Genomic DNA, 15020 nt, shown 5'->3' with positions numbered 1-15020 from the left:
GAAATCATACTGAGTATGATAGGGCCTAAGTCAAGGCACCAGGACACACGTGTGAGGGGTAAGTGAGGATCCTGAGGCTGGAGGAGAATTTCTAGAACAAAAGTACTTGCTGCCCAGCCTCACCTTTTCCTCTCTCTTTTCCTCTTCCCATCTCCCATGCTCCACCCACAGCATTCTAAGCATTTTAGCCAAATACCATACTGAGAATCACCCACACTGTGTCATTCCCTTTTGGGGAAACCAAACACAGCACAAAAACTGTGGTTTTCTAGCTCATGTATCTTGATGGGTAGATAATTCAAAGTAAGCTGATAGGCGAAGACAAGAGAGATTTAACCTCCTGTAGGTAGAAGGGCAGGCATTGCATAAGTGAGAAGTAGAAGACCTTGAAAAACGATTTATGCTTAAATCAGAACTACAATGAGGTACCACCTCACGCTGGTCAGAATGGCCATCATTAAAAAGTCTACAAATAACAAATGCTGGAGAGGGTGTGGAGAAAAGGGAACCCTCCTGCACTGTTGGTGTTAATGTAAGTTGGTGCAGCCACTATGGAGAACAGCATGGAGGTTGCTTAAAAACCTCAAAATAGAGTTACCATATGATCCAGCAATCCCACTCCTGGGCATATATCCAGGCAAAGCTATAATTAAAAAGATACATGCACCCCTACATTCATAGCAGCACTATTCATAATAGCCAAGACATGGAAACAACCTAAATGTCCATCGACAGATGAATGAATAAAGAAGATGTGGTACATATATACCATGGAATACTACTCAGCCATAAAAAAGAATGAAATAATGCCATTTGCAGCAATACGGATGCAACTAGAGATTATTACACTAAGTGAAGTAAGTCAGAAAGAGAAAAACAAATACCATATGATATCACTTACATGTGGAATCTAAAATACGATACAAATGAACTTATCTATGAAACAGAAACACACTCACAGACAGAGAACAGACTTGTGGTTGTCAAGGGGGAGGGGGGTTGGGGAGGATGGACTGGGAGTTTGGGGTTGGTAGATGCAAACGATTACATATAGAATGGATAAACAACAAGGTCCTACTGTATAGCACAGTTAACAATATTCAATATCCTGAGATAAACCATAATGGAAAAGAATATTTTAAAAAATGTATAAGCCTGCGCACCACAACTACTGAAGCCTGCACGCCTAGAGCCCAAGATCCGCAACAAGAGAAGCCACTGTAATGAGAAGTCTGTGCACCGCAACGAAGAGTAGCCCCCGCTTGCTGCAACTAGAGAAAGCCCACACGCAGCAACGAAGACCCAATGCAGCCAAAAATAAATAAAATAAAAAAAAAAAAAGAACATATAGGGACTTTCTTGGCAGTCCAGTGGTTAAGACTCCATGCTACCAATGCAGGGGGCGCAGGTACGATCCCTGGTTGGGGAACGAAGATAGATCCCGCATCCCACATGCCACATGGCGTGGCCAAAAAAAAAAAAAGAATGTATATGTGTGTATAACTGAGTCACTTTGCTGTACAGCAGAAATTAACACATTGTAAATCAACTATACTTCAATTAAAAAAAGAACTATTTCTGCTTAAACAAATGCACCAGAATGTTGTGCTCCTGTCAAACAGTATTCAAAGCAGCAAAAATGATAATATTTTCCTTAAGTTTTTCAGTCTCTCTGTTAATGTTTTTGAATACATCATTTTTTGTGCATATATTCAAATCTACAAGGCAATCAATTTGTGTGAGACGGTGAATGCTTAAAAAGGCCACAAAAAGACATTTTAAAATTTCCGATTTGAGTTTCCCTCACATTTGGACAAGGATGTAAATTCAACCCTGAAGTAAATTACAGTGTATTGTAAAGATGAAATGGTCTCTTTTTTTTTTTTTTTTTTTTTAATATTTACTTATTTATTTATGGCTGTGTTGGGTCTTCGTTTCTGTGCGAGGGCTTTCTTCTAGTTGTGGCAAGCGGGGGCCACTCTTCATCACGGTGCGCAGGCCTCTCACCATCACGGCCTCTCTTGTTGCGGAGCACAGGCTCCAGACGCGCAGGCTCAGTAGTTGTGGCTCACGGGCCCAGTTGCTCCGCGGCATGTGGGATCTTCCCAGACTAGGACTCGAACCCGTGTCCCCTGCATTGGCAGGCAGATTCTCAACCACTGCGCCACCAGGGAAGCCCTGAAATGGTCTCTTGGCCTGCATTCTCTCCTCGCCACATCCTATCCTACACACAGCTGCCAGACTAATCCTCCAAAAACACCAATTTTCATATGCCACTTTTCAAAAACTAGCTTCCTGGCTTCCTGTTGCTGAAAAATAGTTTCAGATGCTTTTGTATGGCATTCAAGGCTCTCCAGGATATGGACCCTCCCCAACATTTCAGTCCTGCTCATTTCTTTCACCATGCACAGGCCCATCTCCCAGCCATCCCAGCAAAGGTACCATGCATCGCCTAGGCTTGTTGGCTCATTCAGCGGTATCTGGAAAGGCTACTCCTGGGTCGCTTGCCAACCCCTAGAGTCAGGAGGCAGGGGTGATGGTGCCACGGCCTGATCCCATGGATTGAGAGCGGAACGATGGTTCTCTGGGAGTACACTGGGGCATTACTATGAGAAGTTATGTGGCAAAACAGCAGAGACCCACTACCACTGCCTTAACATACTCTAGACAAACGTTCGCAAATATCTGTTCCAAAAAGGAGACAAATGAACTTACTAACTCTCATTTGCGCCTCTTCCACAACACAATTCCCCAAGAGTATATCAAGCCAGTTCAACTGAGGGACTGTCCCATTCTGGAACATAAGGAGTCTCCTATAATCCTAAATCCATACGCTATCATTGCAGGTCTAACCAGTTTGCTGGGTTCATTTACACACAATGTACAACAACCCTTTGAAATAAGGAAGTATGTGGTTCAACAATATAACTTTTTAATCTCAGGTTTCATAAATTTAAGGAACACCCAAAATGATGTAAAATGAACAAAAACAACATACTTCAATGATGAATCAAATAAACTATGTTTTGAGTTGCTGTTTTCCCCATTTGAAGATAACATTTCTGATCACCGTCATTGTCTGTGAAAAGACACGAGACCAACAGTTTTCCCCCCACTTAAGGCTTTAGCCATAGTATCATAAACGAACGTCTCAAAATTTGCATGAAAACTTCCATGGCAAACTGTCAGTCTGAGGGTGGTCACCACCAAGCCACTTGGCTTCCAGAGGTCTTTAGTCCCTTTCTTCCACACATACCCCTTCCTGTTTTAAACTTTCATTATCTTGGTTCTACGGTGAAAGAGTATCTGCAAATCTCTCTTGACCACACACTCCTAAAAGTCAGGGACTTCTCACTTTGGTTTCCCAGGGCTTGGCATTTTGTTTGGGGCATGAGGGGGCTATCAATCAATCCACTGATCCGTGCTATGCACGAACCCTATAATAAATACTGGTTCATTTCTTATAACAAAGGCAATAGGAGCTTCTCATAATAGACTAAATTCCAAGGAAAGAATGAAGACAGGAAAGTAGTTGGTTTATTTGTACCTACTATAAGCCAGGCACTTTTAGGTAATTTTATATATGCAATATTTCATTTAACTTTCACAATCCTACAAATTCTTACAGACTCAAGAGTTTTGAGTAACAAAACTTTGTGTGCTAAAGTGTGCACACAAAGTAGCACACTAGTAACTTTGTGTGCTAAAGTAACACAAACTCATGGTGACAGGCCTGTGAGTCAAATCCAGCACATCTGACTCTTTGGTTACCAACCCCCATTTATTGTGATTCCGAGATTCATGAGTTAATTTAGGTGCTATCAGGAAAAGTCAAAAATGTCTATTTTAAAGAGTGTTTTAAAACCCTCTTTGGGTAGCAGTAGAAGGAAAAGCAGAAGGACACAGTATGACAGCAAATAGATTGTATGGTAGCCCTTTGGCAACTCCAGTGGATGATAATTGTTTTTAAGTGTCCATCAACAGATGAATGGATAAAGAAGATGTAGCAATATATACAATGGAATATTACTCAGCCATAAAAAGAAACGAAATCGAATTATTTGTAGTGAGGTGGATGGACCTAGAGTCTGTCATACAGAGTGAAGTAAGTCAGAAAGAGAAAAACAAATACTGTATGCTAACACATATATATGGAATCTAAAAAACAAACAAAATGGTCATGAAGAACCTAGGGGCAAGATGGGAATAAAGGCGCAGACCTACTAGAGAATGGACTCGAGGACACGGGGAGGGGGAAGGGTAAGCTGAGACAAAGTGAGACAGTGGCATGGACATATATACACTACCAAATGTAAAATAGATAGCTAGTGGGAAGCAGCCGCATAGCACAGGAAGATCAGCTCGGTGCTTTGTGACCATCTAGAGGGGTGGGATAGGGAGGGTGGGAGGGAGGGAGACACAAGAGGGAAGAGATATGGGGATATATGTATATGTATAACTGATTCACTTTGTTATAAAGCCGAAACTAACACACCGTTGTAAAGCAATTATAGTCCAATAAAGATGTTTAAAAAAATAATTGTTTTTAAATTAGTTTTTTGTAAATTAAAAAAAAAAATTCCACTTGCATTACACTTTAGAGTTCACAAAGCACATGGGAAAAATAAGGTAATGAGGGCTTATGGTTGCAATTCATAAAAAGTAGGTACAAGGAAAGGGAATGAAAGGGAATAATATATATAGTCAATTTTCTTTTAAAAAATTAACGTTGAAGTGTGTTTCTGCCACCCATCTTCTATTTGATATAATAAGAGTGGGAGTGATAAGACAATTAATTCAGGGTTTTGAAAAGCAAACCAGCTTCAGAGCAACGCTTGAGCTTGTGTTGCCGACTTGCTATGTGGTTCCTGACAACCAGCCTCAGAAATAATTCCATCATCATGGGAAGTACAGAAAGAACCACAAACCAAAGCTCAAAATGGATGCTAAGAGAAAACACCGTTTAAAAAAATTTCCCTTCCTATCAGAAGGCAGACCAAAAGGAAGTTCATCCTCCCACCCACAAATTCCCCAGAGAGCTTTCCACCAGAAGGTCGACACCCAGCCGGACCCTCTTCTCTGAGCCTCTAGTTTCTTTCATGGCATATTAAGTGCCGATCTGGAGAGCGCCATGGGCCTCAGGACTACTAAACAGAGGGGGAGAGGCACAAACCACGCCCGTGGTCGCCAAGAGGGTATGTACACACTTGCTGCTTTCCCGCATTTTTCGGAGCTGAGTTTTTAGCCAGAGGCTGCTCCTTCACGATAAATTGACTGAAAGCTATGTTATCTCTTTCAAATCAATTCCTCTCTTTCAATTCTTATGTGTGAAGACAAAGGTTATTTTAAACCCTTAAGAGATTACTATTAAATTTAAATTGCCTGTAACCATCGTATAGTAATAGATTTATGACTGACGATAGGTTTAGTTAAAATATAACAATCTTAAAAATATTCTTAGTGAAAGATTCCAATCTGTGCGCACGTAATTGGTATAAAATTTAAAAAATTAGACCTTGGCATTTCCGAGGGAGCCCTAAGCTATTTTTCTAGCGAGGCTGTGCGAGTGTGTATCAGGCTTCCTCTTTTCACTCCCTTTGTGTTGTAAGTACCCTGGAGGTCATGTAATAAGCAATGCCAAAGAAAAATCAAAATAGAAATTATTAGCGTGTGCCATCATGCAGCGGCGTACTCTGCCTAAAGAGCAGGAAATGGTCTAACATCAGATCGCCGCCAGGCATCTCCGCCCAGGCCTGTGCGCGGAGGAGAGTTGCGGCCGGACTCAGGGCGAAAGGAGGGAGCCAGGAGAGCGACCCGCGACTGCAGCCGGCTTTTAAGGCTAATAATCGCTTCGCAGCAGGTCCCGGGCAGCACTCGCGCGAGCTCCGCGGCGGGACCTGCCGTGGGAGACCTGGGCGCAGGACTGGAAGGGCGCTCGCGGCGGTAGCTGGGGACCCCGGGGCACCCGGGGACTCTCCCCGCGCCCTGGCCCGCTGCACCCGGGCTCCCGCTCGCGCGTCTGGGGGCGGGGGGTGGAACCCGGACGCGCACGGCAGGGGCTTTGCTAATTGCCAAGCAGGAAGTGAGCGCCGGGAAGAGCGGCGGAGACAGGGGAGGAGCGGGCGGAGGAGGGGCGCGCGGAGCCGCCGAGGTTCGCTCCCCGCGCGTCCGAAAGGCAGGGCAACCCAGCCCTGCAACCCGGCTCTCCTACCCTGTCCCGCCGGCCGCCCGGCCCGGCTCGGGCGCCCGTCGGCCCCACCCCGTCCCCATGGCTTCTCCGGAGGACCCTGTGCGCGCGGGTAAGTTGACACCGCGCCGCACCCTCACCTGGAGCGCGGACCGCGGGTCGCTAGATCGCGAGGCGTCCGTGTCTGGGGCGGGGCTGTCGGGGCCGAACTCCCCGCGAGCCCCGAGGGGCGACCTGGGACCACCCTGGACCCTGGCGCCCGACCCGGGGCCGGACGGGGGACAGCGGCGGCGCCCGGTCCCGGAGGGCGAGGTGCGAGGCTCCCCCCGCGAGCGGCTACTGGTGGCGCCCGCCTCCGGCGGCCCCCTGGCCCCAGTCGCCCCCAAGCGTGTCTGAGACGCCCCTTCTCTCCTCTCGCTCTCTCGCCCCAGCCTCTTTGTTCTGCACCGGGGATGCCAGGTTGAAACAAGCCCCTCAAACCTCTCTGGCAGAAAAGAGCGCAAGGGGTGGATTTCTTTTTTCCTCCCGAGCTCTCCCTTTCTCCCCATTCAACGTGCCGTCTCATTTCTCCCCTTCTCTCCTCGTTTCACTTTTATTAAATGGTTTTGTTCTAAATATTGGCCCTCGGAGCTATTTCATAAACTAGTATCCACAAAACCAGGTGGCTGATCCCACCTGTAGAGACCTTTGGTTAGAATGGCCTCTAGTTCTGTCGTTATCGTTAAATATTGTGTTTGCACCTGAAGCCAGAATCTAGAGTTTTCTTTAATCTCACTTGAATTGAAAAACCGTAAAAATACTGTGTCTGTACCTGAGACCAGGCTCTCGATTTTTCTTTAATTTCACTTGAATTGAAAATCTTCCTCAGATTTCACCTTTCAGGAATTCGCTGTCCTTGCTCTCCCATACCCTAGGCTGATCCTCGGCGAATGTTTGTCGAACACGCGAATGAATGAATGATGTATCCCCCAGAGCACACTGGGGCTTTTTCTAGTTTTGTTGAGGCTGGAAAGGCTAGGGAGAGAACCAGATATCCAGAACCATAGATACCTGCTTAGAGACACGTGTTCCCTATTTTATTTCTTGGGCTTGGGCAGGGCCGGAGCTTGAATGTTTTATTGTTCATTTGAGGCTTGAGCAGTTAGGAGAATGAGAAAGTATCTGGAGGTGGGTCAGAAGATTGCTAACTTGGCATTGTGATGTTCTGCGTCTGGGAGAGTTTCCTGGAGATTTTAAGAAAGATCTAAATTCTTCTTCAAGTGGTGGTTCTTTAAGTGAGGAATGGTAAACATTTTATCCATGGGAGATGGAACATAAATAAATGGTTTGGATATCCTTCTCCTCCCCCATATTCATTGTTTGGAAAAACAGAAGGGGAAATTAAGGGAGAAATCCTACCCCTGCCCCCCAACTCTCACCTCTGCATCCACTTCCTCTTCTGAAAATGTAATTGGCAAGACGCCAGGAGGTGTTAAGCTAGATTTTACTAACAGTGGTTTCGCATCTCATTCAATGATGATGGTGAAGGAGATTCAAAAAGATCTTGATCGGGACCCACTGAATGGGGATACATATAAGGTCTGCTTGGGACCCCCAAAATCAATGGCACCAGAGGAGGTGGGTGCTGGGAAACACAGCTTCATGTATAAAAAGCCTCAGTGAGTCAAGAGTGTGATAAGGCCACCAGGGCAGCTAATAGGATCTTAGATGACAGTAATAGTACCACAGGATCTAGAAGTCCGGTGATGCTGCTTAGCCTGCTTGGCCCAGCCAAGATGGAAGCTCACAACCTGGGACAAAGGGACTTGGAAATCCCAGCACATGTGGCAGGATGGGAGACCTGAGGATATGATGATAGGAGGGTGTCATTCGGAAAGAACCTGTCTCCTTGACTTTGAGAGGTAGAACCCAAACTTGTAGGTGGACTTTTGTTGGCTTCCTCCAAAGAGGGGAGAGACCTCCTGAGTAGAGATCTGCCTATCACTTGCAGGGATGTTGAAGAACATCTCCAGGCATCTGAAAGAAACACTCATGTCCATTCCCACTCTGGAATTCTATCCATTAGATGAGGGTTCTTCCAGTTTAAAAAAAGATATATAATATCTCCACACTTGCATATAGAAACAAAGGGTTGGACAGAAATATGACCCAAAAAATGACTTCCTCTTTCTAACATCTCATATCATTTCTATAACCTCCAGGACACATCCCTTCCATTTCTGTAATGAAGCCACAAGTGGTGATAATGTGTAAAACTCGTTAACGTGGCATTTTCATGTCTCCACCCCAGACCCAGTTACCATGCTGTCTCACCAGATTTCCTGCACTCACCTCCCAACTGGTATTTCCACACACACTGTCACCTTCCACCAACCTGTTCACCTAAAAGTGGCCAGAGTGACCTTTTAAAAACAAATCAGATCTCGCCATTCCTCTACTCAGAAACCTGCGCTGACTTTCCAGTAAACCCTCAGTCCTTCAGTGGTGTCCGTGCTCTGTACGTGGGCCTGTAGCTCTCCCTTCAGTCGGCAAGCCTGCTGTCTCTTCGTCTGCACTGCAGCCACCCTGCCTGCTCTGTTTCCTTGAGAGCCCTGGACCACCTGCCTCCTGGCCTTTGCACAAGTTGTCTCTGCCGCCTGGAAGCCTCCCTTCCCCTCCCCCCAACCCCCGCCGGTCCAGTTACCTCCTGCCCACCCTTCAGATTTCCGATCAAAACTGATGTAGATTCAGCTCCATGTCACACAACCTTGGTGCACCCTTCCAGCACCTGTCACCGTTTCTAGCTGTGAAGATTTCACCATTGTCTCTCTCCCCCGTTAGACTCTAAGTTCTTGGACAGAGGGCACGTCTGTTTTGCTCGACCGTTTTTCTCCAACGCCTGGCCCAGTACCCAGCACATAGTAAGCCCTGGTTAAATACTTATCATCTCAGTAAATGAATGAAAGATATAAAATGTAACCACCTATGCATCAAACTGGGGGCAGAAAAAGCTCTTCCCATATTGGCATCTTAGGAACTGATTCAGTTAGATATGTTAACTGGGTTTACCTTGTAAAGTTAAAAAAAAAAGATGTTTGTATATCCGCGTGCACATAACAAAGGTGGGTATCTATTATTATACCTTATGAACTTAATTAAAAAAACAACTCTTTGCCCTGAGAAAATTTACGGTGGCAGGAAAATAGTCATGCTGGTTACAGTGTAGCCATCTCATTCCGTCTCTACCACTAATAAACCATCCATCGTGGAATGAGTCAGAATTGCCTGTTGAAAGTGAATAAAATCTGGTTCGTGTTCATACAGATATTAAGGACAGAAACAAAGAAAGAGGCTTTGAAAGTCGGGAGAGTTGGGGAGATGGTACAGTTCATTGCTTCGTCGCAGTGAGCTAAGTGCCCTTGGCCACGGAGCGCATCAGCGTATGTTCTGCCTTTGTTCATCCTCGGGGTATTGTTTGCACTGCACACAGGGCTGCTCCCTGGGAGCCCTGGCCCAGGACAGCCGCTTAGGTGGCATCTCACCCCTCATGCACCCCTCTGAGCCCTCCTCCGCGCTGGGATGGGACTGAGGTGGCACCCTCTCCTTCTTGCAAACTCCAGTAGCACCGGGAGCAGAAACGAGGACTAAAGGGGGAACCACTTCGAGCAGCACCCTTATTTGAAAGGCTGGACCGGCCAGTTGGTTCACCACATCCACCAGAGAGTGCTGACAGGCTGCGGTTTTCCTTTCTTCCTTCCTTCTTCCCTTTCTCCTTCCCCGTCCCGTGGGTTTTTCCAATGCCCACTTCATTTCTTTCCCTTTCTTACAATGCCTCTAAGTTTTCTTCTCTCTACCCAGGTATTTCCCCCTCATCTGCATTCCTCTTTCATCCCTTGGTTCATCTCTTCCCTCCCCTCCCCTCTCCCCTCAGCTTGGCCATCATCCAGAGAAGTTGCTCTAGAGGTGCACCTTCTTGATCCCTGGTCTTTTCGCAGCTTGTTCAGCCCCTGCTGTGAGGTGCAGGGATGACAGAGCAGGGCTGCTGCCAAAGACTGAGAAGAAGGTAAACTTAGCAGCGTGTCAGCGCTGCTTGCCCTGAGAGCTTCTGTAATCCTGAATACGGTTAGGACTCTAGGGCTTCCTTAGAATCAGTAGTGAAAACAGCGGTAGGTCAAAAGAAAAGCTAGGGCACAAAAAATAATAACAGAGGAAAAATAAATGAACTCTGAAATCACCGAGTTCAAAGAATTGCCTTTACTTTTTCACTAAGAAGCACAAAAGGCCCCACTCTTCTGACGCCTGATGATCGGGAAAGCCAGGAAGCTCTGACACGCTTCCCTCTTTGTTTCTCTGAAAGGACATCTTCAGAGGAGATCTTTAATCTTCCTTTGAGGAACTGTCTTGAGGAGCTATTGGCCCTTATCTAACGTGATTCATAAAGGGAGATGTCCGGACGTGACCGTGCTGCTCTTGGGCAGCTCACCCGCGTCTGTGTTGGACAATCTGAGATTGTTCCTGGTGGAGAGGCTGCTGGGTGCAGCCCACGGTCTCCAGGGCTCCTGGGGATTCTGATTCAGGAGCTGACGAGAGCTGGGTCTTTGAGTGGATGATGGGTAGGTGAGATTTTGCGTTTAGAGTTGTTGCCGGAATGATGAAAGCTTTGGGGGATGTCGGGTGAATGTGTTTTGCACATGGGAAGGACATGAATTTGGGGGCCAGAGAGTGGACTGTTATGGGTTGAACTGTGCTCCCCACCCCAAAAAAATTTTGTTGGCATCCTAACCCCCACTACCTCAGAACGTGACCTGATTTGGGAATAAAGCCTTTACAGAAGCAGTCAAGTTAAAATGAGGTCATCAGAGTGAGCTCTCATCCACTGTGACTGGTGCCCTTATAGGAAGGGAAAATTTGGACACAGAGATTCCCCCCAGGACAGTCTGTTCCCCCCAGGACAGTCTGTTATCAGGTGGTCAATGCAGGAACCACTTCAAGCAACCCGAAGGTAGTGGAAAACAGGTAGATTTTGAAGTCAGAAAGTCCCAGATCCAAATTCTGCTGCTTCCTTTGCCCTATGACCTTGGGCACTCAGTATGGATAAAGGAGACACTTGGCCCTCTCTCAGGGTTACTGTGAGGATGAAACGGGGCTGTGTGTAAACCAGGTAGCATGGGGCGGTGGGGTGGGTGGGCGGGGAGGGGTACTGGGTAAGTGGGAGCTCTAATTGTTAACTGGGCTTCCTGTGTCGGAGTGACCTTCACCTGAAGATGCTCTTTTCGCCTTTGGGGCCCCTACTTCTCACCACTCATGGACTTTTAAAGCTGGAAGGGCATGTGGAGGCTCTCTGTCCCCCTGCCCCCTGAATATTACAGATGAGGCACTTGAGGCCCAGAGAAGCAAGTAACTGCAGCTGGCCTCGCTAGCTCTCACCTGGGGCCTCTGGGAGCCAGGCCGGGTGCCCTTCCAGCAGCTGAGTGGCATCAACTCACCATGGGTTTCACTCAGGCCTTTTGAGGACCTCCCCAGAAGATGCTCATGTGAATTAAACATCATTCTCATTGCCATCGGTGAGACCCCCCTTTGGTCAATTACCAGCTAATTTGGGGTGATCTCTGCCTTCTTTAGAGTCACCAATCCAGGAGAATGGAGGCAGCTTTGGGACAGTAGAGCGACAGCCAGGAGCAAGAGGAAGGTCCCCACCCACCCCTGGCTGAGCTGCTGGCCTTGCCACCTCGGAGCTCACACGATCCCCCTTTCTGTTTCGGCTTCTTCGTGCCCCATCTAATACCAGAGCCTTGCCTAGAGGCCCAGCCTGCTGTTACCTGGGGCCTGTAAAAATACACATTTTAAAGCTTCTGAGTAAACTATTTGATTTTATACTAATAATACTGTAAACATGTGGCTCCAAGAGCTCTCAGAAATACTTTAGGACAACTGCTTACTTCTAGACTAGTCTCAAATAACCAGGATCAGCCCTCCTCCAAATAATCTGTCGGTACACATCACGGGCCTGTGAGAACAAAGGTGATTCTGCGTGAACTACAGCAGGGGCCACGGGGAAGGCCCAGGATCAGGTAGAACAAGTGGAGCGACACCGTGGGTCTGGGTCTGTGAGCGGATTTGGCAATAACACGTAAGGAAGAACTTCATTCCCAGCCTGGTCTACGTCAGAAGCTGATACAGTCACAACCATGCGAATGAAAATAATAAAAGACCTGAAAGTGCCTCTAAGACTGGTCCTAAACCTTTCCTGATTGCCTAAGCCTTTCCTGATTGCCCTCTCACTTTGCTGTTGTGCTTCAGAAAACAACAAAAAAAAACCCCCTAAATTCTCTGTGCCCTTGCCATCTTAAATTCCATCTATTCTCAGAGGTTTCAGACCAAAGCAAGAGACTTTGGGCCTCCAAACACTTGTCCTGTTCACCCCATCACCCTCTGAGGCACAGATTCTCAGGGGAAGTCATTCCCAAACCTGACCTGACCAGAATAATGATGATCAGCTGGGCGTGGGAACCAGCCACGTGGACCCCCCCCCCCCGCCCCCCCGTTGGCTGGGAACACTTAACGTGAGTCATCCAAGGTCATACCGCTAGACTCATTCAAGGTCAGGCCACTAGGTCTCAGCGGTGTGGCGGTGAGGACCCAAGCCTTCTCCTCCCAAGCCCTGTGTGCCTTCCCTTTAACTGTCCTGTTTGCATTCTCACTGCTGCTTTTGGGGTAATTCTGCCTTTCCCAGCTGTCTCCTCCATTTTCTTCCTCTTCGTCTTTTTCCTTCCTCGCGTACTAATGTCTCTGTAGGAAACAGGCCTAACTTGTCATAGACTTGGTGGGCAATAGCTGCACAGGATACCTATTAAAATTCCACCCCCCTAGTGGAGGTAAACTTTTAAAGTATTATCATCCAGGGAATGCCCTGGCGGTCCAGTGGTTAGGACAACACGCCCTCACTGCTGAAGGCCCAGGTCCAATCCCTGGTTGGGGAACTAAGATCCCACAAGGCCGCGTGGCCAAAAAAAAAAGTTTTATCATCCAGATACACTTTGGTGGAAATGAAGTGGTTGAGACTAGGCTGTGATAGGAGGGAAAGAAAGGACTGGAGGCTACTCACGGTGGCTTCTACTACCCGCTCCCCAGCCAGGAGCTAGACATGACAAGGGTAGAAAGGAAAAACTGGAAAACCGAATGCAGGTGTCCGGCTGGACCTATCTGAAGTATGCTCATGTGTCCCGTTCTTTTTCATCTCTAGGCCTCCGCCTATGCTGTTCCCTCTGCCTAGAATGCTTTTCCCTCCCTGACTTCTCCTGGCAGCTTCAACTCATCCTTCTGGACTCAAGTGTCATCTCCTCTATGGGCTCCTCTCTACCCGCTCTTCACTCCCCACCAGACACCCCGGGCGGGGCCTGTGTTCCTCCTGTGTTTCCATATCCTTCTGCATTTCTACTGTCTTAACACCAAGTGCTCTGTATGATAATTGCCTTTTCCTTGGGCAGCAGGACTTCTGTAAACTCAGGGTGGAGTTAGCAACACAACTTGTTCTTATTGTTCTTTACATTGACTTAAATCCAGGTCTGAGTCTGTAATCTTCTGGGCTGGCAGGAAATTCCATTTCAGTCCAAACTGGGGCCTGGCCCCTTCCTTAGGGTCATATAGGAATCAAAGAGGATCATGTGGTGCTTGGAAAAGGAGGGGCCTTGAATTTTTAGTGCATGCGGGTGGGCTTGATGTCCTTGTTATCCAAGCCTGAGAAGACTCTTGAGGTCCAGGAGCCCTGTGTTTCTCTTGCAGACCCAAATCACAGGTTGATTTCTCTGTGGGGCTGGGAACCCTGGGACCCAGGGGTTAGCTCCCTCTGTGCATTCCCTGATGTGGTCTTGCCACCTCTGGGCTCTGCTAAGGACCACGGCACAGTCCCCGCTCGTGGAGCTGCAGTGTCTGTCCCCTGCTCCATGGGGGGACACTGGCAAAAACTCTCTCCTTTTGCCCCCGCTCCTCTGGGCCACCTCCTTTAATCTCTACAGTGACTGTAGCCTGTCATAAAACAAATAAAAAGATGTTCCCTTCACACTGCTTCTCCTTCGGGCATTGTCAACACCTGTGGGGAGAGAAATGTGAGAAGTCTGGACACATTCTCGGATGGGAAACATCTAGGGAGAACAAACAAATGATCTCCATAAGTTGTCCTGTTTTGTTTGTTTGGATCCCCCAAGGCATTCCCAGGACCTAGTGCCTGGGCCACAGTATGTACTTAATGAAGATTTGGGAGAAAAATGAACGATGAGTCTTGACTGGCCCAAGGCTGGCCACTTAAGAGTTTTGCAGGTCGTGTAGTGACTGCACAAAATACTGAGGATCCCATTCAGACAGATATGGTTATCAAGCAAGATAGTTTTCTGGCAGATGTTTCGTAAAGTGTCTTGGAAAGGGGGAGCTTTTTTTTCTAATTTTCTTGCTCAAAGTTATAATCAGATTGTTGCCGACCTGGGTCCTTGGACTCTTTAATCAATAGAAATTGATAAGAGACCAGACGAGAAACTCAGGCAATGCTTTATTGGGACTCGTGCTGCAGCATGAGGGGTAAAAACAAGAAACAGGTGCCCTTGCTTGCTGTCCTAGGGGGGCGCGGTGAGCTGGTCCCTTAAATGGGGTGAGGGTGGGAGCGGATTGGTGGGTCGGGCCTGAGGTGTGGCTTAGGTGGCCTGACCACCCCCTTGGTGGTGCTGTGTGCAGGGGTCACTTGCAGTACCCTGCTTTTGCTCCCGGCACCTCAGGAATGGCGGTTGGTTTGTGCCCTTTTTGTATTCTTTTCTGTATGTTGTTCATAATTTGCCCAACGGCACTTGCATGCAGTTATTTTTAG

General features: G+C 47.4%; 1 protein-coding gene across 3 annotated transcripts in view; it reads left to right on the top strand.

Annotated features, from left to right (window-relative positions):
• Nucleotides 1–5068: 5068 nt before the first annotated feature.
• EDARADD (EDAR associated death domain) overlaps nt 5069–15020 on the top strand; it is a 52944-nt gene continuing 42992 nt past the window's right edge. For 2 of the 3 annotated variants that reach the window (XM_036829124.1, XM_036829123.1), the window contains exon 1: nt 5069–5195. In XM_036829124.1, the coding sequence (XP_036685019.1) occupies nt 5132–5195 (64 nt within the window). In that variant the 5' untranslated portion in view covers nt 5069–5131. Of the gene's footprint in view, nt 5196–5823; nt 6300–15020 lie in introns of those variants that run through there. The other variant, XM_036829125.1, reaches the window with a different exon arrangement.

Source organism: Balaenoptera musculus, chromosome 16 (genome assembly GCF_009873245.2).
Source record: "Balaenoptera musculus isolate JJ_BM4_2016_0621 chromosome 16, mBalMus1.pri.v3, whole genome shotgun sequence".
NCBI classification, from domain to species: Eukaryota; Metazoa; Chordata; class Mammalia; order Artiodactyla; family Balaenopteridae; genus Balaenoptera; species Balaenoptera musculus.
Note: the sequence above shows the minus strand (reverse complement) of the source record. Positions and strands in the feature narration are given on the sequence as shown.